General features: G+C 34.8%; 1 protein-coding gene across 2 annotated transcripts in view; it reads right to left on the bottom strand.

The window, feature by feature from the left end:
* Positions 1-25,724, bottom strand: part of plxna4 (plexin A4) — a 1,034,568-nt gene that overhangs the window by 269,724 nt on the left and 739,120 nt on the right. Inside the window, exons 27-28 of one of the 2 annotated variants that reach the window (XM_028814360.2) lie at positions 13,350-13,449; positions 1,584-1,774 (exon numbers count right to left, since the gene is read on the bottom strand). The exons of the other annotated variant lie outside the window; for it this stretch is intronic. Coding sequence (XP_028670193.2) covers positions 1,584-1,774; positions 13,350-13,449 — 291 coding nt within the window. The remainder of the gene's footprint in view (positions 1-1,583; positions 1,775-13,349; positions 13,450-25,724) is intronic. 2 annotated transcript variants of the gene reach the window in all.

Genomic DNA, 25,724 nt, shown 5'->3' on the forward strand with positions numbered 1-25,724 from the left:
GTAGGAAGTGGTATTGGTTTGTTATTGTTTCTTTTGGGCCGGCTTAGATAAGTTTGGTCGTGAAGCCTTTGGGTAATTTTCCCTCCTGAAACAGAATATGATTACTGTCGTCCTACAGCAGTGGGCTCCAATAAAGAAATGATAGAGGCTTTATAAGGTGTGGAACATTGGCCGCTAGGGGGGTCGTTTAACTGACTGAGGATTACAGAGTTGTGCATGGGCTGTATGTGGGGATAATAACAGTCTCCTATTAGTCAGTTCAGGCTCCTGATTTTTTGGAAATTGGAGGAGATCAAATATTTAAGACTGCTTCAGAGCCTTAGTTTTTAGTTAATGGTCAGGCAGTTTATTTTTCCTAGAAAGTGAAAGTTGTCATTGAAGATAAGGCCATATTTTGATCTTATTTTTTTTTTTTGACAACGTGTGTGTTGCTGAAGTTTATGGGTTATTTCATTTATTTATTTATTTATTTATTTTTGTTTTCCTTTGTAAGATTTTTGTGTGCAAGTATGGACATTTGATATATTCCTGTCCCAGAACTTTACTTGCCAAAGGATTGATATAATAAACAGCTGTTATACTTTTTTCTTCCTGCCCTAATTCTTTTGCTTTGACTCTGCTGGCATCAACTCCCAGTCCTGGTTGGTCATAAACTACTAGCAGGTTACCTACTCCCATAGGTAGCTTGTGACAGATGTGAGGCAGCAGTGCTAACCACTACATTATACAATTAAATATATGAAAAAAATATCTCTGGAGGAAATATTGAAAAGCTAAAGCATTCATAAAATACAAAGCAGAAGTACAGAACTCACAATTTAAAATAGAAAGTTGTATTGCATAGTTATTTATTTTATTAATTATTTTTTGCATTCTATTTTATTGTTATTTTCTTAACCTCTTGTAAGGCACCTTTAACTATATATCTTGTATAAAAATGTGCAATAGAAATAAATATTGTTGCTGCTGATGTTGTTGTTGTTTGCATACTTAGCAAATTTAACTCTTTGATTGTCAGTATATTCTGATAGCATACATTAAAAAAATATTCATTTTAATATTATGGTTTTTGGCAAACAGTTACAGACAAGAAATAACATTTTGGAATAACATCACTTTAACAGGATAATTTTTAATTGTTGGAAAAAGGGATAAATGGATGGCTTCTGTTAAAATTTTTCCCTCACTGGGGTATGTTAAGTGCTTCTAAAGCCTTTTATGTAATACAAACATAGGATGAATAGCTATGCAGAATCTCCTTGTCTGCATTTGTTGTCTCAATCACTGAAATAAATGCTGGGAAATGTGCTGGCATTGAACACATGGGTCATTCTCTCCCTGCCATGTCTTATACCTCAAAGCCTTTGATGAGAGACTGCTTAAAATCATGATTTTTGAACTGAAAATAAAAATGATTTGTTTTCAATTTCATACATCACATTTACCGCAATAAAAACCTAAGCAATTAGTGGTTAAACAATCTTTTTCAGGTGATGCCAAACCACTGAGTCTTTATATCTGGGAGACAGGAAGGAATAATTTATGAGAAAATTAAGTGCAGTTTATAGGACAATTTCACAAACCTTGGTAGCTAGGAGACGGGTCAAATAAATCTCAGAAACCATTTTGCTTCCTCTGTCCCCCTCCTTTTGGTCTCCATGCTCATGATTCTTAACGAGATGCCATACTTTAACTCCACTTTCGAGATCTGGAGTTATCATTGGAGTTCGAGAACGCAGGCTGTCAGGACTTCCAGTGTACCGGATCATATTTTCTGTTTAAAAAAAACCAAAATATTTATCCAGTTAGGTTTCATATTTTGTCACCTAGAAATGTACAACAATTTGATTTCAAAAGGCACCTTTCTGAATATTTGCTAAGGCTGGTCAAAATAAAGTCACCAAGACGCAGAACATGAAGTCATTGCATATTAACTTCTTTGTAACACACTAGTGAAACACACACAAGTTTTACCAAACACACCACTTAATCAAACTGCTGCCCACTGTTTGACAAAGTGCTTGCTAATTTTAATTATGCTGCTACAATTTCTAAAGGGCATTATTTGATGTACAATTCTATTTTGTTTGTTATGCACAAAAAAAGCTTTTTTAGAAATATGTGTTTGACTGTTTTGATCTAATATAAGACATTTTACTTATAACTAATAAGAAATAATTCACTAATTTCTAAATTCAAAACTACAATAAAAAATTCATCAAATAATATTCTATTGAAACAGTATTGCCTGTAATGTTAACATGTTGTGCTTCTTTAAAAGCAGGTATCCGTTTTTTTAAATTTTATTATTTCAAGAAAAACATGAATACTAAGTTGATCAATGACTTTAAGCTGTCATCTTATAAGTGAGTATATGTCTGTAATATTTAATCCAATGGTATGAAGATGACATGCTTCTTTATTATATGACAGAAGTGAACACGTTTGACCAACAAGTTGTTATCTACTTTCATTACGTGGACAGCATTGATACTGACATAGAATCATGACATTAATAATAATAATGAAAGTATAACATATTAAGGATCCAATTGATCTCAAACCTATTTATTAGAATTTTTTAGTCAATTACAGGGTTTCAATATATTGAAAGCGCTGGGTTTAAGACTCAGACCAATGCAGGATGTGTGCAAATTCATTATGGAGTATTCCTATTTGCCTTCATTTACTCACAGTTGGCCCAGCTTAGAATTGCTGCATAGTATGGCGCTTGTACACTAAGGGCAGCATTACAAGACTTGAAAAGGGTTAGGGTTAGACTTTAGGGAAAAGACAGCCCTAGCAGGAGCAGTACTTATGATTAGGCCATACCAGAGACCGTTTACCCTGCCAGGATACAGTATCTTCTACTTCCTAAGAGAATATCTCATAAGAAATTATCATTGCAGCACAGAGGTAGGAAAATAGGTATGAAGGGAAACTGAATTAAGTCCACTTAGTCAATATTGCTAGTGAAGAGGTCATCTACAGTGCCTGTAGACCGTACTCTGTATTATATGGGACAAACTATCTCTGGGTTTTTCTAGCCCTTTAAGTATAAACTTAGGCTCAGGGTTACAGGAATATCTACCTGTACGTTTGTCAGATATAGTGTGGTAGGATGGACTTCCAGAAAGTGTTCCTGAATGCCGTTATAATTATGATGATTAGACTTCACTCATCTTGTTAGTGGAATTAGAGCCGGGAGTGTGAGCATGGGTAAGGTTTTAACTGGGCAGGAGAAAGAAATCCAATCAGTCTGACTGAGAAAAAACACAGGCAATATGAAAGGGGATTGCAGACAACCCATCTGAAATACAGATCAACAAACCTGTTTAGAAGAGCCCAGAGGAAAATTGAAAGGATATATTTTTTATTTTCTAATTGATGTTACTTCTTCTATTCATTCTCTGCGGTGTGCTTTATTTAAAATAAAGACCCACACTTTGTGCTTTAGGCCTTCTTAGCATTAACCCAGGGTTTGGATATGGTATTACAGAACACCAGCCTGCCCAAAGTTCAAAGCTAAAGCTCAGGCTTAGGTACATAAAGGAACTGTGTTGACTATGGATGGAAACAAAAATAATAATACACGCAGACACACAAACACGGAAAAGGGGAGAATGTGTAAAAAAAAAAACATCCAGACAACACCTGGAGCCAGAATTTGACCTCGGTCCTCTTCTTAGAAGTGCCATACCAATGATATAAATCAATATGGAAATACATTTATGAGGTTGAAAGATGAGCTTCTGCAATCAACTTTACACTTAACAAGATTTCCCTTCCAGTACACTGTAATAGTAACCTTTTGCTAAACAATATTACAGAAATTTTTAGTTTTTATAAAAATGAAGCAGTTATGAATGTTTTTGTTGGAAAACATTTTGAATTAAATGACTGCCATAAACTTTACTTATTGTCTTAGCTTTAAATACAGCCTCAACTTGGAAAAAGTAGGGATGGTATAGAAAAAGAAAATAAAGACAGAAAGCAGTGATTTCAAAATTCACTTTTCCTTGTAATCAATCACAAATAGTATAAAGAAAAGATATTTAATGTTTAGTCTGGTCAACTTAATTTTTCCATAAATGTCCATTCTTGCCAATGAAGGCCTGCAGCACATTTAAGAAAAAGTTGGGCAATTTAGAGTCAATAATGAATTAAAAAATGATGTCAGGTGATTGTAATCAAGCTGTGGTATAAAAGCTGCACCCATGAAAGGCCTAGTTTTTTTAGGAGCAAAGATGGGCAGAGAGGGGAATTTCCCACAAATACAGATCGGAAGGGATTTACCCTCAACTGAGCATAATACAGGGTGAGTCAAAATTATGTTAACATTAATGGTACTGCTATGTATATACTTATATACAACTTTTGTGGACAATTTATGTGCCACATATGGTACGTGTGTTGAACATGATGACGAACAGGTTGAGACATTTCTGTAAATCATCTTGCACATATGAAGTATGTTTTGTGAATAAATTGTTTCCGCCATTCAAATGTTAACATAATTTTGACTCACCCTGTATAATTACAAAATTCAATGAATATGAGAAATTTTGGTGCGTAAAAAACAAAGGTGCAAGTCTTGGGTGACTGATTGTAATCTCCAATCCTTCATGTGGCACTGCATCAAGAACTGCCATTAATCAATATGTGAAATAACCACAGGGGCTCAGGAGTACTTTGGTGAACTTTTATCAAGTAACATGTTATGTAGTTACATCCATAAATACTGATAACAACTGCATTGTGCAAAAAGAAAGCCTTGTGTTAACCGTGTCCACAAGTGCTGGTAAGCTCTCTGGGACATATGGAATGGACCATCACATACAGCAGTGAAAGCGTGTATTGTGGTCAGAAGAATCAATATTTCATGTCTTTTTGAAGGAAATGCACATTGTGTCCTCTGGACTAAACAAGAAAAAGACCATCCAGACTGTTAAAAGCTAGAAGTCCAAAAGCCAATGTCTGTGATGATATGGAGTTGTGTCAGTACCCTGGGTAAAATTAACATTTGTGGAGGCATCATTAATGGCGGAAAGTATGTACAGATCTGTGAGGAACATAGTCTACATTTTAGACAACATCTCTTGCATAGACACACATGCATATTTCAGCAAGACAATGCAAAACCACATTTTCTGTGCATTACAAAGGTATGGCTGCATAGGAAAAGTGTGCAGGAACTCAGCAGGCCTGATCTGTTCCCAACTGAGAATGTAAAATGCTACAACAAAGACCCTATAGTGTTATACACCTTAAGACTTATTTGCAAGAAGAACACGACAGATTTAAACCTGCAACACTCAATAATTGAGTGTCTTCAATAACTAAACGTTTTCCTAGTGTTGTGAGAAGAAAAGGCAATATTACAAAGTGGTAAATTCTTTTCCGACCAAACTTTTTGTGGAATATTTTGCATGTATTAATATAAGTTTTTCATTTTTTGAAAAAAAAAAATCAAATAATGGGCTGCTACATTGTTTTCACTCAAAGGTCATTTACTATTATTTACTAATTACTGCTATTTTTTTTTTGTATTTTCCATACCATCCCAATTTTTTTCTTCTATTTCCTTAGGATGAAAAGGTTCAGCTTTTACACTGTTCCCCATAAACCATACTGTATATTTTAGACTGAAAACATGTCTTTTAGACCACCTACAGACTCTGCATGTCACTTTAATATCATTCTTATGACATAGCAGCAATTAAACGTACACCATATTCAAAAGAGCATGCGTGTGCAATCTATATAAACTCTCCTAATTTCATTACTCTTCCTGGAGTCTTGTGTTTAGAGGTCTCTGTTACTCCTGAGGTGTCCACACTACAGTCAGTAATCATTTTTATAAACGCATGTACGAAACAGCCTACTGTATGTGTCGTACAACATCTGTTAATATTACAGGTCACATTTGAGAAACCACATAGGAGAAATTGAATTTGAATTGCTCAATTCTATGTTTTGAGTGCAAATGCATAGGAAAATGCTGTTTCACAGCTGGAGGTTAAGTTCAGTGGTTACACATATTTCTGGAAATTCATTTTTTATACAGAGGAGAAGCAAAGCTTATTATTTTTGTTTTTGGCCATTTACAACAAAGAAAGTAATAACTACAGAGTCAGAAATAATCATTATAAAACATTGTGCTTTCACTGTGCATGCGTAATGAGTGGCAGATGACATAAATAACAAAAAACACTGAAAATTTTTATTTTAAAGCAGTATGTGATATTTGTTCACACCTGAATTGTTATATTCTGTAAGAAAACAGCTCCACTTATCACTTACAGCTAAAATAATGAAAATTTTGTCAAAGCACAAAATGCTCAACTAACTCAAAGATTTTACACCTAGCAACCTGACAGAGTTGAGTAACCAGATTATAGTGCAACTGACAGCAGACTGTGTTGACATTTTGGATTAAGAGTATAAAATGGAAAAGGTAAGTCTTCCAGTTCTAATGTGTAAAATGGGTGTTAAATTCAGTCTGAAAATGTGAGATTGCTTGGTGAACTATAATCATTGCACATACCTGAGCTCACCGAACTGCAAAGATCGTACTCTTTTTCAGTGATGCTTTCAGAATTTACTAAGGCAGTTGAGTCTGTTGTACCCTTGTAAAAGCAGCAGGCCAGGATAAAAGCCTATATATTATTACATTAGTATTATTATTATTAAATATTTAGCTGGCATCTTTACCCAAAACAGCTTATAAGGACAGGATACATTGTAATTGTTTACTGGTATTTGTTACATTTGAAGCACAGGCAGTTAGTAGTAGGGTAGTAGTAGATTACAACCTGCCTGAAGAAGGGGTCTCAGCTGCCTCGAAAACTTGCATATTTTAACCTGTTCAGTTAACCAATAAAAGGTATAATTTTGCTTGACTACTCACTAAGCACAACGCAGGTTAACTGATTTGACTAGACGGTGAGTTAGAAATTGAATAGGAAATTGTGTGGTTTAAAGTACATGGCCTTCTGATATTCCACTCTAGCCAAATGTAGGATAGCACCTTCTCCATGCTTAACATTATAGCAGAGCAACAGAGATACCAATAAGCATGTCCCAGTGTCTCTACAGTATATTATTGTTAAGACACATTCTTTTCTTAACTGTGTCCCCTTTGGGCACTTCTTGCTTATCTATTTATTTATTTTCTGTACCTATTTAAAACAATTCATATTCACCAGGAGACTGAGCCTGGCATCACAGGGCAAAAGGTGGGAACCAACCCTGTATAATGTGCCAGTCCATTAGAGGCCAGAATCTTGCACAGAATAGAACTCTCTGGTAATGGGAAAATCAACCTAAAGTGCACGTGAGAGGAAATCTCATGTAAATAAGGAGGGGAATAAATAAACACTACAGGACTCTGAGGCTATGAGGTAGCCGAACAAATCACTATACTACCATGCCACCTCTGACTTTTCTTCTATGATATTTAAATTCTGCTAGCCATTTGAGGAAATGAGCATACATCTGGCAGTTGGCAACAGTTCAGCCACATTGTAACACTACCTAGCACTTAGAAAATGTAAGGCTGTGTCCACTCCCAATGCTGTGTTTTTTTTAATCTAGTGCTCTAGTGTGCCATTTGCTGTTGCACTTCAACATGCATTAGTTTTTGAAATATTGGCACAAAGTCAACATTACCCTAATATTTAAGAAAAGCAAACAGCTTCAGTAACAAGTGTTCACATAAATAAGCCAACAGATAAATCATACCATAAAAAAATCAGAAAAAACACACTAAGCTTTCAGATTGTTAGTTGACCCTTTTGCTCATTAGTTCCAGATGGAATGTGTTTACATTTCATTATGTTGAGCATTTTCATATGATTAAAACTATATAAATAAAAAAAGAAATGGAAAAAAGAGACATAGCAACATTATAGAAACTTCAAACTTGCTTCACTTACGTACAATACATATATTTTAACACAGATAATTGTAACCAATAATATATACATCCATCCATCCATCCATTTTCCAACCCGCTGAATCCGAACACAGGGTCACGGGGGTCTGCTGGAGCCAATCCCAGCCAACACAGGGCACAAGGCAGGAAACAATCCTGGGCAGGGTGCCAACCCACCGCAGGACACACACAAACACACCCACACACACACCAAGGCCACACTAGGGCCAATTTAGAATCACCAATCCACCTAACCTGCATGTCTTTGGAATGTGGGAGGAAACCGGAGCGCCCGGAGGAAACCCACGCAGGCACGGGGAGAACATGCAAACTCCACGCAGGGAGGACCCGGGAATCGAACCCAGGTCCCCAGATCTCCCAACTGCGAGGCAGCAGCGCTACCCACTGCGCCACCGTGCCGCCCAATAATATATACAGTATTATATATATATATATATATATATATATATATCTTTCAATAAAATAAAAAACTGCAAAACATAAATTTATTCTGTAATTATATAATGTATTATGGCTAAACTTCAGGAATGCAGACAGTCATTCTGATAACCAAACCACATAGAGCTCTAAGCCGCTGCTTCCAATCATGTACTGAACACGCAATTATTCTCCCTGTATTCCTTTCATTCACGCATCATTCTCAAACCCACATAATCCAGTTTAGGGTGCTGGGAGCCACAGCCTATAATGACAGCCGAGAGCAGGGCACCAGTCCAGTTTGAAGGCCCAGTTCAGCCAGAGCCAGTTTAGAATTACCCGTCAATGTAATCTCTACATCTTTAATATGTTGGAGGAAAACAAGAGTACCCAGAGCAAAGGAAAACCCACACTGACACAAAGATGATCTGAAAACTCCATAAGGACAATGGCCGTGTTATGGGATCTGAACCAAGAACACTAAATCTTTGAAGTATCAGTGCTAACCAGAGCACTACTATTCTTCCCATATTTTTTACTGTTCGTAAATGGTTGGTTCTTTACTCGAATAATACCTTTCCCACTTAACTTACAATCATAATAAAATATCCATCCCTACATTTTTTGAGAAACCAATCTTTCTCACACAAACAATCTTTGTTAGCCTACAGTGTGTTATTCACACCTCATTACAAATTTGTGTCCATCCTCAACCACTAATTCTGTTAATGATATGATGTGCTTTCACATTACCATTTTGAAAAGTCAAAAGACAGTATACATGAGTCAGTAACACTGTGATATGTAATGCGTTGAGCAACTAAAAGCTAATCTGTGCAAAATATTTATACATTATCTTGGAAAATATGGTATACATACCTCTTCCAGGCAGATGTTGTAGAAGCTTTAAAAAGACAGCTTGTCTCACAAAATATGTTTTACCAGTTTTGAAAGAATGGCAATATAATAGAATATGGACAAGGGGGTATTTTTTTGTAGTCATTGCTAGGGGCTGGATAAATGTGATATTGTATGCTATATGAAATAAATATTGATCTATGGTTAGCACTGCTGCCTCAAAGCTTGAGGGACATGACTTTGACATCCAATCTGGTTACTGTCCATACACAGTTAGTTCTTTGTCCAGTTTACTTTCACATCTTAACAGCACACATTTTATGTTAATTGCTGACAATAAGTTGGCCAGATATAAGAGAGTGTGAATGTTGCCAGGTTTAGCTCCAGCTTGCTATGACTGTATAGTAGAATCATGAATAGGTAGAGTATCTGTTTATTCTCAGTTAGGGTGAAAACATGATACCTTAAATTAAAAGGCAATGCTGAGAGTCTTAGAGACCCTGTTAGAAGCTATTTAAACAGACAGAACTACAAGGAATGATTTGCAAGCTGCATTTGCATTTGATTATATTTGCTACTACAGACCACCTGCCATTTCACTAATATAGGTTGAGATCTGAATTTTAAAAAGTATATCATCACCACTTTATTAATTGTCTTAGTAAGTATTAAAAAAAAAAAAAAAAAACCTCTGTATTATTTTGAACATTAAGTTAACTAGGATATATGAGAGGCTCTGTGTGGGTATGTACATGAGAGTACCTTGCAGTGCCAATAATAATAATAATTAGGGATGCACCGATACCACTTTTTTGGAAAACGAGTACGAGTACGAGTACGAGTACTTGCATTTCAGTACTCGCCGATACCGAGTACTTAATAAAAACATGATTTAAATTTACAGGTAACAGCTTTAGTCATATAATTTAACAAAAAAAAACAAGGGACTAGTTTGGAATTAAGAACATTTATTTAAAATGAAAAGCATGTTGTATGCAACATATTACAGAATAAATAATTATAAAAAAAAATTTAAACAGTGGCAGTGCAACTCAAGTATTTTTTTCAGTTTGTTGTAAATCTGCCGCTTTGGACAACATGTCCTCAAACACATGCGCTATAGCCTGGCTGGTGTGCGAGCCGTGGAATTGTTTCGCATGTAATATGGCTCGTTGCGGCGTGAAACTCTCGTCTATCCACTGGGAGGTTAGGCTAATTAGCGACACGGGGCTAACACTGCTTGTCCAAATATCCGTGGTGAAACTAAACGCAGAGGTGGCTTGCAGTAGGCTGTGGATATGTTTTTTCATGGAGTCGAGTAGTTTAGGCAGCTCCGTGTCAGTCATGTAGCGGCGGCTTGGGACATCATATCTGGGCTCCAGAACATGGAGGAGACGCAGGAATCCCACATTTTCTACCTCCGAGAGTGGCTGGTCACTCAATGCAATGTACTGGATAATTGCCTGTGTTATTTTCACAGCACGTGGATTGTCTCTGGACATTTTCTCTCGTCTTGCAAGAGTTTGCTGCAGCATGGGTTGTGTTGGTTTAGAAGCGTGGGTAAACTCTTTGTACTCGTTGTCATGTTGGGATTTTAGGTACTTGATTAAATTACTTGTGTTAAATGCGCTACCTTTTGAGCCTCCTCTGGACAATTTCGCTGAGCACAATTTGCAGTCCGCCTTTGTTTTGTCGTCTTCATTCACTTTGAAATAGTTCCACACGGCTGACATGTCTCGCCTCGCCTTCTCCCCGCTCTGAGCTGCAGCCGGGGCCTGGGGGCGGGCACTCGGCGCCTGTGATTAACCCCTTACACGCCGCTCAAACATAGACATTTCTCAGACCGTGGTATCGGTCCCCGGTATCGGGGGACTTTTAACGAGTACGAGTACTTTAGAAAATGATACCAGATACCCGTTTCGGTATCGGTGCATCCCTAATAATAATAATATTGGACTAGTTTCAAATATTATTTCCAGGGTTGTCTGTGTTTGATCATTCCCAGGATGCTCAGCAGTTCCCCATTGTCCTGTAATGGAGTAAGTAGGTTCAGAAATTGAACAGTATAAAAAGACCTGCCTTTTACAAATAGAGTTGGAAAAAAAATCACTCCAAACCCTCATTTTATCTTTAAGCATACTATAATATAAAAATGAGTGATACAAATTTACCATGCAGATATTTCTGTCCTCTATTTTTTCAAGGCAAGTTTGGTTTTCCTTTAAGCATGTGAAGGAAACAAAGATATTCTCCAAAATCTTTTCTGGATTGTAGTTGTCTTGGTGTCTTTTGTTTGACGATTGATCATCCGATGCAGGAAAATGCAGGAGTGTTATTTGCATTCCGGATTTCTTCCTAGTTGAATTTTTTACTCTCAGATTAAATTCCTATTAAATACTTAGACCCAATTTGCAACTGCCATACAGCTGATTATTTTATGGGTATGTTATTTGTCTTCATTCTTTGCAGGTAGTGAATGTTTAATTTGGCATTCTGGTTAAAGGTACTATAGGTAATCATCTCCTTAAAAACAAGGCAGCAGACTTTCATATCATAATTGTTTACAGCATTTAAAGCTTGCTAAATCTCCATAAATATTAGTCATAACATTATTCTTTCTCAAAGTGCCCACAACTATGAAGTTTTACCTATTAATGTTTTACCTATTAATGTTTTAAAACTCCATTTTCTTTAGCTCTAATAAAGCATTAGAGTAAATATGACTAAGTAAAATTTGATAAGGGATGACCATTATGTAATGAAAAATGATAAAAATAACCACCATTGATGTGGTGTGCTTTCATTCCACTTTTCAAACTGCTAATATATTTTTATACATTCTGTAGCAGTTCAAATATATCTCATGGGAGTTGCTGCTAGCACTGAAATATGTAAGTGAGCAGAATGCTATAAATTAAGGTTGATAAACATATAGTAGTAGAAGGTATATCACAGCAAGTTGCAATATTGCTCTTGGGACCCATTTGATGGAATATTTTCATTCCAGAGTTGTTCTTAATAAGAAAGCAATTATTGCCTTTCATGAAATTCTTGTTTGGTTAGTCAGCTGGATTGTGCTCTTAGTCTGTACAGTATTCAAGTCTTGCTTTTCTTTATCTGTAAGATCAATTTGTCTTTCCATTTCCTTAACCTTCGTTTTCTATTACAGGAGTGCTGGAAACTAGAACCTATCACAATTGGAAATGAGCTCTGGATGGAATGACAGCACATTACAAGGCAGATATGCGGACAACTACTCATATCAGGCCAATTTTAGAGCCAGCAAGTAACTAAACATGAACATCTTGAGAATGTAGGAGGATGCCATAGTATTTTGAGAAAAACAGAAATGCAACTAAAAATAACAATGCAGCCAGAAGATAAGCAAATTCAGTGTAATTGCTCCTATGTGGTTATCAAGCAGTAAGTGGAGTAAATATAGAAACAAAGAAATAAAAATGTATAATTAAGTTTAAACTGCAGTTCCAGTCTAGAATTGTACTATCATTAGGATACATGTTGGCCCCCCATTATTGTGTTTGGATGCCACTCGTAGTGGCATTTAGTTAGTGATTTTAGGCTTACAACTGTTATACTTTTTTATGGGTTATATCTGTTGAAGTTGATAAACTCACATTCACATCAGTCATCAGCTAAGAGGCAACTTTGAGGCCTGACTATTTCTTCAGGTACACATCATAAATGAAATATCATATTCAAAATAATTGTATTCTGTAGCTAATAATTTACATACATAGCAAACCAACAGATAAAAGCAGCTATAAGTAACAATGACTAGCAGCAGTCAATGCTTCCCAGTCAGTTCTCCCTTTTGTAAGGTTTTAAAGTTACAGTCTGGAGAAGACGCCACCCTCAAATTGACCAATTTAATTAAAGACATGCAAAAAAATTCAGATTATTAAAAAAACATGAATGGGAAAAGCTGTTAAAAATCTTATTAACTTGATATCTTATATTACTATTCTGATAATTTTATTGTATAATAATACTATTATGCTCTATGCAACTTTAGTACCAAGTTTGATGAGTCTTAAACCTTATTATACACAGATTACAAGAAGAACTGAATGTAAAAATTGAACAATCAACACAGTACCATATTTACTGGCTGAAGTCCTGGATACAGTGGAGTTGTTCACTGCATTGTATGCCGTGACTTGTTTGGGAACGATGGCCACCAGTGCTCCATCAGGTACCTGCAGACACAATAACACCTGAGTATAAATATTCCAAATAAAACTGAATTACTGTAAGTATGACATTCATATATATTTTTCTCTAAATGAAAAGTAACACCACTAAATGAAGAACAAGAAGTAAGAATACTTGATTTTCAAAATTTAACTCAATTATTCAATTCAAAATAAAAGTAACATAGTTAGTAGGACATTCCTCCCACTAGCAGGTCCAAGAAAAAACTTACAATAGAAAAGTCAAGTAAACTTGTTTGAATTCTTGGTAGTCAAAGTCCCATAACCTGATTCCTTATATGGATCAATAGGGAAATCAAGTCTTAGATAATAATTGAAGTGGAGTTTCAGAAAATAAGATTATAGAGAAATGCTTTCAAAAGAACACATAAATGTGCAGTAAATAAATACAAACTCCCTAAATATCCATTGTAAGCAGCTATTAGCAGTTTGTAAGTCATAGAGTGTAAATTTATTAATAGAAAACAATGAAAAATGACAATAACATGTTTCAGAATTCTTTATAAATGATAATAAATTCATTTTAATACAGTAATGCATTGATGATACAGTTACTGTACTGTATTTATTGTTAAAAGAATGGTTAATAAAGAGTTTACTTTATACACTAGCTAATAGTCTATAAAATATGACCCCATTTCCATCTATATTGATATAGACAGCAGAGTTAGTATATTTAACTAATATATTTATTTAAACTATGTACTGTATTTACTGTACATTAAAAAGAGAAGCTGAACCCTTGTAACCTTGCAACATTCTGTGTTTATTAATATCACATATTAAAAGCATGCACCAGAATAAAGTGCTTCACAGGATTTTTACGAAGAGGGGATGAGAAAGTGCAGTGACAAGGACACTGTGCTGAAAAAATGGTGCCACCCTGACTCTCCATGGTCATAAAAGGTTCTCCAATGGCCTAGATAAATGGCCTTGTCTATTTTGGCCTCGAATCATCCCCTGTCCCATACTGGCTACCTGTCTGCCTGGTGAGCCTACTGGCACTAGTATGGCTGCCATCAACATCATCCAAGTGGATGCTGCACATTGGTTGTGGTTGAAGGGCTACCCTCCTGTCACTTTGAGTGTCTAGAAAAGTGCTATAAGTTTATAAATTAATTTAAACTGAACAGTACAAAAAGAACACTAACTAACAAGAAAATAAATAAATTAAGTGCAGGACTGACAGGCTTTAGGAGGAGATTTAAAGAATTTCTGGCAGATTTGAAATAACAGATAGCTATACAAATCAAGCACAATGATAATATTAGTGAATATTACAGCATTAGTATAATATTACATAGTTTGGTACCATATAAAATAATAGTAATATACTGATAATAGTATGGGAACAGACTTCAGTGTAAGCAAATCAAGTGAGTATTGTATTCATTGTGTTAGTGACAACAATCATGCTGAAAAGCAGAGATCTGTGAAACAAGTTAATGAAGGATGACAGTAGGTCATATTTTAGTCTAGATTTGACTGAGCAGCATAAATAGCTCTTAAGAAAAGTTCTGGAATAAATGAGCTATAAAGTGAGTGCTTGCCGAGAGTTTGCAATGAAGTTTTAGAACACATACAAGGCCAAATTTCAATGATTTCACAAGTTATATTGCACAGCTTTGCAAAGCTTTCTTCAGTCTTGAAACAAACACATCTAAATAATTCTGTATGCATCTGAATATAATATTGTGATGATTAATAACTACAAATGAGCTACCTGTTAGACTTTACCATGGACTATATTTTTATCAAATGTTATTAGTGCTTTCTTCATAAAAATTTGAAAATACTTGGGAAACAAGATATCCTTTGTATAAATCCATAAGAACCGTTCCTGAACATAATGGCTGTGTTTCTATTATCATCTTCTTTGTTTATAATTGTTTTGATTTTTGTACATATAATACAGTTATTACAGAGTACCGTAGTGTTCCATTTATCTCATAAATTAAGAGAATGCCAGTTCATTTCTCTCAGTAATTGGTAACATGTCAAGAGAAATAAGTTAATTATTAAGTAATTTATAGTTAACCCTAACACCTTTTTACACCATTAAGAGTTGGGAATCATAATAGATATTTTCATTCATATGACCTTACCCAGAGACATAATTTTAAACTGTTTAGTTTATTTTTCTCTGTATTGTATTGCTTTTACTTTAATTCCAGTGTTATCAATTTGTGATTCTTTTATTTTTAGATATTGTGGTTTTGACCCTACTTAGCTTAAGGTACTGTTTTGGTTTATGATTTGTTGGATTTGTTAGCCTTTAGGTTTTCCTTTTAGGTAAAACCTGTTGTTTGTTCCTTTATCTTCTTGTCTTGCTTTTTTCTGTGCTCTTTTTTATGTTATACATCTTAAATTATAAAGAAACGTAGTTGTGCTTGCATTTGAACCAGAAGTGTATAGTTTTCTTCTCCTCCTTTTTGTGGACATCTTGACATTGTGAACCTTAAAAGTCCTAGCCCCATTTTTGGCCCTTTTTTGTAGGCCACTAGATCATAAGCCAGACGAATGTTGGCCCCATGTTGCTGTTTTAAAAAAATAATGAATCAATAAAAGTCTTGGAATTTGTTAAATACAAAAGTTTAGAATGAAGAAAGTGAGGAAATGCATGCATAGAATAATTAAACAAATGTGTGACTAAACTAGTTAATGTATACAATTGGAGTGTATAATCAAAAAATGTATTAAATAATTGGTTATTCCATAAAAAATGTGGAAAGAAAACATTACAGTTTATATCACATATTGCCTTTAAGCACCTGTTTAACAGATTAATGTCCTTTACCACATATAAAGTCTGAATGATTCTTTGTTGATGGATTCAAACACAGATGTGATATTTTAATATACTTTACTGTATATTCATTTGCCAAACTGGGCATGGAGCCAAAAATACAAATTAAAAAAAATGTTACTCCTTTATCAAAAAGCTTCCTAATGTGTGTAAAGGAATATGATGTTCAGGTGATTTTATTATTGCAAATGAATTACAAATCTCTGATTAAGTGCTTTTCTAATAAAGTTAGAATTTTAATGATTGCTAATTCGTACTCTAATTGATCAAATTACTTAAACAGTTTGAAATAACTAGGCTGTTTTACACTTTAACTTTCAGAAGGCATGTCAAACTTGAATACTTAACTATTTTATAAAATAAAGGCATTATGTACTTTACTTTAACAGTAAAACATACACTTGTATATTTCTGACACCTGCAGGGTTATAGTGCACCTGTTCTTCCACACAAGTTTTACCATTCACTAGATAAAAGGGATCAATATTGCTTAACACACTTAATTAAACTCATAAGACTAACCAAACTGAAATCACCACATGAATTCACTTTTATGTATATTTCTAGCCCATTTGTTATGCTATTGTTGTCTCTTTTCCTAAACACAAATGCAAGCTTAGATTTTTTCTGCTTCTTTGAGATCTATTTCCAGGTTTGTTCAGTGTTTGCTATTTTATGTACATTACAGTCTAGTTCAGTATTAACTTGGTCAACTGTATTCCTCTTAATAATGTTGATTCCTGCAATAAAGAGTCCTCAACTAATCTGCCCAGAAAGTTATAAATCACTTTTCTGGAAAAAATGGAATTTAAAACCTCCTGTTAATCATATTACCTAACGGTACCTTTTGCTGTAAACTTTGTTTTTATTTAATGCATGTATGTCAGCCAGGTAAAGTAGTTGGGCGTTGTACCGTGTTAGCCATTGATGCAATGAGAATGCAAGCAAAATGACGCCTTTAATTGGCTAACTGAACAGATTACAACATGCACTCTTACAAGGCAGCTCAGGCCCCTTCTTCAGGCAAGCTTGCATATTTTAATCTGTTCAGTTAACCAATAAAGGGTGTCACTTAGCCAGGTAAAGTAAAGAGAAATGGCCATTTGGGGCAACATTTACAGGGATAGTTTTACATTTTATATTGCATATCAAGAAAAAGACATTACAGTATAAAGCTTAAAGCCTTAAGACTTTTACCAAATTCACAGTTATTAGAAATGGTAGGCCTCACAGTTAGGAGACCCGGGTTCTCTTCCTGGGTCCTCCCTGTGTGGAGTTTGCATGTTCTCCCCGTGTCTGCATGGGTTTCCTCCGGGTACTCCGGTTTCCTCCCACAGTCCAAAGACATGCAGGTTAGGTGCATTGGCGATTCTAAATTCTCCCTAGTGTGTGCTTGGAGTGTGTGTGTGCCCTGCGGTGGGCTGGCGTCCTGCCCGGGGTTTGTTTCCTGCCTTGCGCCCTGTGTTGGCTGGGTTTGGCTCCAGCAGACACCTGTGACCCTGTAGTTAGGATATAGCGGGTTGGATGATGGATGGATGGATAGAAATGGTAGTAATAAAGAAAAAAAGCAGCATTGTACTCAAACTTCTAATCTTATATCACAGCTCCAGCTTATTCAAAACTCAGCTGCAAGAGTCCTTACTTGAACCAGCAGCAGCGAGCACATCACACCCATCCTGCTCCGTCTCCACTGGCTCCCTGTGTCTTACAGAATCGAATATAAAATCCTACTAATAACTTACAAAGCCTTAAATAACCTCGCGCCAAACTACATCAGTGACCTTCTCCATCACTATGTGCCTGCCCGCCCACTAAGGTCCTCTGATTCTGGCAATCTTGTTGTGCCCCTCACTAATCTACACTCCATGGGTGACAGGGCCTTCAGCTGTATAGCGCCCAGACTCTGGAATGACCTACCGAAATTAATCAGGTCAGCTGACTCCATGAATTCTTTTAAAAAACAACTCAAAACTCATCTGTTCAGGAAGGCTTTTAGCTCTATTTGACTTTATTACCCTTCTCTCAGTTTACTTCTCTGTCAAGATGCTCATGTAACCTGTGTGTGTGTGTGAGACCATCAATTATGTTGTCTGTTTCTTTTTTTTTTCAGAATTCACTGTCTTAATCTTCTTTATTTATTTATCTGGTTTGTACAATGCTATATACTGTATACACTGCCGTTCTTTATTATATTCTGTAAGTGCCTTGAGCATGGGAAAGGCACTATATAAATAAAATGTATTATTATTATTATTATTAAACAATTGCATGATCCCACCTCTGCGTAGGAAGGTAATTGTTTCATTAGTAGAAAGGCAATACCTTAGCTGTTATTATTTTGTCATACAGCATTTTACTGTATTCATTTAAAATAAAGATATTATCTGATAAAAAACTAATATAAAATGCCTTCAATAAACATGATTATGAAACACAGCATAATACAGCATACAAAGAGAAGTTATTAATTTTTATTTTCACTGTATTCTGTTATTTTATACTTTTATATAGTGTTACTTATTTAAGTGTTTACATTTATAGTAATATTTGCTTGCTCTTAGAGATCCTCCACTGGAATCATTTCTGCTTCATAAATATTTACATTCTGCAAGACGGAGAGCTGTTTTATGGCAATAAATCCTATTAGCAATTGCATTATGAAGAAAAGACGGACATCCATGTTTAGTCTGCAAATCTTCCTAAAAGCTGTGATTAAAAACATCAGTTAAAAATAAATACAATCCTTATTTTCACCATTCACAATGTAAGCAATTCATAACATTAATACATTATGAATATCCAAAATGCCCCTTTTCCTGACTATTTAACACAAAATAAATTCATTTCTTTAAATTTATTTCATATTTATTATTTTGAGTTATTTAAGATTAATCAGTAAATTGTATGAGTAAAACTAACTTGAATGGAATATTTGGTGAGTTTACATATTTCTGGGTGTCATCCTCCTATCCATTAGAAAAGGGTTATGAGGAAACCAAAAGACAGAGTAAGTGCCAGTGCAAAAGGGTGTAAAAGGAAGATCCACATTAATGAAAGCAGAACTCTTCAACAAATAATATAAAGAGATGGGGTAGTTGCCTAATTATACTAAAAAAAATTGACATTCAAATGATATTTCAATTTGATTGAAGAATAAGAAAAATAAGGCACTGAATTATTTTTTCCTCATTGGATGAGGATGAAGGAATCTACTGGGGTGCTTCTGACCATAGATTTAGTTAAGACATGAAAGAGGATTCTTATATCTCTATGTAGAACAAACAGTTACAGTATATGCAGTTAATCTATTATTGGAGACATAAAAAGGCTGCAGTATGCTATCCTGATCTGACTCCTTTCATTTGGACATGACTAGTCATAAAACTCACCAAGAAGAAATAGTGTACTCTGTACATGTGACAATAACCTTCAATGTGAACATAAAGTGGATCCACAGGCAACATAACCATAGTGTATAAGATAACTGCTGTATTAAGGAAAATGCTCAGGTGGAGATGCATTCTGACTGACACTACGAAGAAAATGTGTTGTGGAAAGCTGGAGGTGGGAATTGAGTGGTTTGAGTGGGTTGAAGCAGGGTGACCACTTCATTTGACATTAAAGGCAAAATGTCTATATAGGCAGGTCATATAGGATAGATCACTTCATTATAGTTGATTTCATTTCTCTTTGTAAAATCAGACAAAGTCCAAATGTTCTATGTAAGACTAAATGTGCCCTGCATATAATATTTAATATACACATAAAATGACAACATAACACAACCAAACAAATGAAGTATTAAATAGCCTCCATTTTCATTTCAGGCCAACTCTATTGTTTTTATTTTTTCACCTGTTTTTCTCTTCATTCTGTGAAAGTACTCAAAGTAAGCAAGATGTGCAGACAGGTCCAAGTCATTCTTTAGTGTTCTGTGACATAAAATGTTAATTAGCATTCTTAGCAGCACAAATAGACACTTGATTCACACATTGTACTTTTGTTTTCTTGTCAGGTGCTGACATCTTCTATACACTCCTATTTTACATCATATTCCTCTTGATAGACCTAGCAACTTCATTTTTCTTGTCTGTTCAACTGCCTTTACAGGTTCCTCTGGGACACCATTTCTTCTTGATAACTTGATCTCTAGTATTGTATGTTTAGTTTGTCATGTCCTTACATGTCAGTTCCAATGTTTTCAACTTTTCAAACTTTTCTTCTACATTCTGAGTAATTCTATTACTTTAAACTTAAAAGAAACACAATTAAACACACATTTAAATGTTTTGTACAGAGCTGGTAGGTGTCAAGAAGAAAAAAAAATCTGTTCAGACTAATTAATAATCTTTTTGGGCAATTCCCCAAACCCCATCCCCCCTCCAATCCCGCATTATACCCATGGGCTTGTAATATATGAAAATCTGCAGTTTATTTTGCATTTTTTGGTCGAACTGTATATTTCACACAGATTAAGACAGACCATAACATACTATACATTTAGACTGCCCACCCTAGTATTTATTTATTTAGACAGTAATTGGATGTTGATTTAAAATCTTTCTAGAATGAATATTTGAGTTGGGAAAGGTGCATGTGGGTAATAGTGTAAGGAATGGGATGGATGCAAAATGAGGTGGCGCATAATGTTATAATAAATCAAACATTTAACAGCATTTTACATTACAAAAGGTGCATGGTTCTTTGCATAAAACACAGTGTTAAATATTCACTATGGGAAAATGAAAACCTGCCAAGGAATGACCAATCAAAATAGTCCTTCCCAAACATGTAGCTCCTCCCCATTCTGCAGAACAGTGTCAAATCTTTGAGAAGTTATATGACAAATGTGTTACACTGCTTTTAAACTACTACCAGGAACATAGTGAAACAAGAACGTGGTTTAAGTCAGACATACAAAGCAAAACCCTAAAATACAATTTGGCTGTTGATCATCATCTAGAACCAAAGCTATCGGTTAACAAAGCAAAATTATATTGTTTATGCTCTGGGGGGCTTAGCCATTTAAATACTGAAAACATCATTAAAATGCTACACATAGACAGCAATGCACACTCCATCATAAACAAAAGACATTGTGTCTGAGAGCCTTTTTTATCAGATGCTTGCAAGACATGATGCAATTTAAAAACTACCGACTGCTGTGTTTTGGTATATGTGCCTAAGGCTGCTAGATATAAGACTCAAAGTCATTGAAGAGCTATCAGAGCTTAAATTGTATAAGTAATCAGGACGTATATGTGGAGATGCTGTAAACACTCTCTCTCTATGCAAATTGAGGCTATACAATGGTATTTAAAATTAAACTCTTACAAAAGAAGTCAAGGTCAGGAATGGAAATCAATTAAAATCAATTTTTACAAAGGTACTATAACATACTTTTGACAATGAATTGTTAGCACATGAAACCAGTAACTTAATAGCACTGTTCCAAACAGCACACTGGGTCTTTTCATCTGGCCTTAATTCCTTATTACAGTTATTAGATGAATAACAAACTAATGAGCTTCCTGTTTACCGAATGCATTACTGAGTAATGAAAAAGAAGTAGAGATTAAGGCTCAGACTGATACTTTATTTTTTTTAATATCCAACATATAAAGCAGCAACAGAGACTGTGTACCTGTATGATATGGATTTGGTTTTTATTATGCATTACAAATGTAACATTTAATAAATGACTGTTTCTTATTTGGATTACACTTTCCTCTCATTTAAAATGGTAAATAATCATTTACAAGAATACAAATTCAAATATATGTTGATTTATAGTATACTGCATGTATTCCGTACACCAGTATATGTGTATAAAAATAAGGTAGAACAATTGATATTCTTAAAAGCAGAGTAAAAAACAGATCAAGCTTATTGTCAACTCCTTTTAGTCAAAAACATTGGCAGCATTTGAGATGTTGATAGCTTTTTGTCAAGGATAACTCGCCCTCCCTGGCCAAAAAGAATTAACTTCTGTCTTCATTATCTCATCTCCGATTCCAATCAACTTCTAATCCGTTTTTCCTTTCCTCCTCCGCACTGACAGTCAACAGCATGACATTTAATTTAGTGCTGGTGTGGACCCCCAGTTAAACCTCTCATTTAGAGGGCAACAGCTTATCTCCGGAATTATTTGCACGTTAATGAACAGCAGAAGATTTTTATCAGGCTCTTGATTGGATGTGATTTAGGAATGGGCAACGGTGCTGGTGTGAGAAGTGAGGCATTGTGACTGACTGGCGGCTGAATGACAGCCCAATCTTATCTTGCACTCTGACAGTATGCCAATGTATCTGACCTCTTATGTTTGACCATCTCTCTGCCTTAATTTACTTTGTTTATCTCCTCCAGAACCCTGTTTGCCTGCTGGTTTCCATCATTTGCCTCCTTTGTTTAAATTGCTGAAAAACTTGTGACTGTAAAATCTATTAGTATGTTACAAGTTTATGTTATAAGTCTTAACTTGGCCATAAAATCTACATACATAGCCAAGATTAAGACATATATTTTGTAAATGAACCTTAGCATAAAAAGTATTAACACTTACCTTGTAGTTCTTTTATGAATTTGTTCTTTAAATTATTTATAAGCACATAGCATAGTACTATAATAATAATTGATCTTTAAAAAGCTTTACAAATATAAAATATAGTTCCTCTGTAAAAGTACCACATTTTAGAAGGTTTTAAAAAAGTGAAACTTGAATTTAACTGCTGCACACTGGTAGTTGCTTAGATGAATAAACATAATTAGGAATATGACAATAAAGTATTTAAGATGTGGGCAGCTTTCCAGTATTCTAACAACATTATTCTGTAAACCACTTTATGCGACTAAAACTTTATAGTATGTTGCCATCAAAATTTACTGCGTATTATGCAGATGTTTACAGTATATTTGTCTTCACACCAGCTGCTTTACGTTTTTGACAATGCAAACTTAATGGAGAAGCTTAAGTCTATTATGAAATTTTTATGTTACTACAAAAAGAAAAGAAAAACAGTACAAGGATGTTTATCATTCTGATATTTTCTTGTAATTGCATACAATATTTAATAAACAGATGGTTATGTTTAGCAATAGCTTTATTAGGGATAAGCTTGCAACCTATAATATGAAAGAATAGTGCAGTTAACAGCAAAACATATACTTCCATTTATCCATTTACAAATCATTATTCAGTTCAAATTTTCACTTTCAAAAATTACAACCTGAGATATACTGTATACATACATGGCCATCAATGCTTTATGCACTTTAATGTTTGTACTTATATTTCATTAAGCTAACAATTTATTACAGTTATTTTTAGTTATTATGTTTTTCTCCTTTTTTCTGATTAATTATCATAATATTAATTGCCTCACATTTCATTTAACATTGTATAATTCATTTCCCAGTGGAATTTCACAGATACATTTTATTTTGTATCACCAAAGAAGTACAACATAAAATGGGAAATGTAAAGCATTTCAGAATTAGGTAATTAAGAAATGGCAACCAAATGTCACTTGTTTTTTTTTTTAAAAAAAAAGCACTTTGTATAAATTTTAATACATTGATGGTGGGCTCCAAATGAAAGTAAAAGTTTAAAGTAAATGCACCTGTGAAATTTAATCAGATCAGCCTGTGTTTTATGTACTTTAGGCATTTATTTGTTTAAAGGTTCATGATTTTATGGTAAAAATTTGTAAAATGAACAGTTACATTCCAGTTTTACTTCAGTATACTTTACATATTGTACTTAGTTTTTAATGGCAGCATTTGACTGTCTCCTTCTGATTTACCAACATTCCAACATAGTGAGTTGTCACTTGTGTCTTACCACTATGCTAGGCAATTGGGATCCTCTGATACTGCATATGTACAGCATAATTCCTAAGACCTATTTTACACTTCTCAGTTAACACTCATTCTGATTTGTGTCCTACTTGCAGGAGCACTGCCATGTGTCACTAAGTCCCTGAAGATGATTTAAAATGCAGCAGCACAAGGAACACATGTCATTCCTCTTTTCAGATTACTACATTGGTTTGCTGTAGCGGCACATTATTAAGTTCATTTCCTTGATGCCTGCCTACACAGTAGTCAATGGGTCAGCACCTACTGCACATAAACACAGACACTTAGGAGGTCCTGTGCTCCTTCTCTCGCACTCAGGTCTGCAGGTGAATGGCATCTGGTGACGCCTCAATCCAGACTCTTTTTATTTGTAGCTCCTATTTGGAGGAACGAGATGCCAACCTCCATTCAAAATTCCGACTCTCTTGCTGTGTTTAAGAAATATTTGAAGACTCTCTTGTTTGCTGAATTTCTCTTTAACTGCTATTGGCTGTTAAGCTTTTGTAATCTATGAATTGTAATTAGCTTTGCATTTTGTTTTGAGCTAACTTGTGATGATCAATTTTGTAACCTACAGAATCTTCCACATTGATGTTTAATTGATTATCCATCCATCCATCTATTATCCAACATGCTATATCCTAACTACAGGGTCACGGGGGTCTCCATCCATCCAGTTTCCAACCCGCTGAATCCGAACACAGGGTCATGGGGGTCTGCTGGAGCCAATCCCAGCCAACACAGGGCACAAGGCAGGAAACAAACCCCGGGCAGGGTGCCAGCCTACCGCAGTGTTTAATTGATTATGTTGATCTCTTTTTTGTAAGTCACTTTGGATAAAAGTATCTGCTAAACAAATAAATTCAAATCTTACTCTCTTTGAAACTCATCTTTACTGTTTATTTTGAAATGTATCCTTGGTTGCTATGTACACCGTTGTGTGACAGTGTGCTTTAGGAATGGCACTTCTTAAAAAAGAAAATTGATTTTTTTTATTACATCTGTGAGATTATTTTACTTGAAATAAAATATTACATAATCCTGATTTCTTGAACATGTGAAACTGAATAACCAAGATCTTCAAGCATTTTCTGTAATCATTTTTTACAACATTCTTAGTTTTATGTCTAGAATGTAGACAATAACACGTGTCCTACATTCAGTTATATATGCAACATAATATTATGTTAAACAGATACAGTATATTTTGTAGGAAAATATTGTAAATAAAAATTGGAAAGGCTTCTCTCCAAATGGTGATACTAAAGAAATTGACCTAAAATGGAAAACTGCTTTGCTGAAATGATCCACCATGCTATGATTTTGGTAAAGGTTATACAGTGCATGTCCAAATGATCATTTTCATAATTATTTACTAAAATTAAGTACTTCACTAAAAGAAAAAGACTAACTATGTTTCTATTTTTTCTAACAAAATATATTTTGCATGATTTGGATTAACAATTTTCTGTAAGTAATCCTTTCTACTCCCTTGTATGCTATATTCATATCCCCAAACACTGAACTGAAATATTTAGCCAAAGAAGCTTGGTGGATCACCAAAGTTTTCATGTTCTCATGTATCAGAAAATACTAC

This window comes from Erpetoichthys calabaricus, chromosome 1 (assembly GCF_900747795.2).
Source record: "Erpetoichthys calabaricus chromosome 1, fErpCal1.3, whole genome shotgun sequence".
NCBI lineage: Eukaryota > Metazoa > Chordata > Cladistia > Polypteriformes > Polypteridae > Erpetoichthys > Erpetoichthys calabaricus.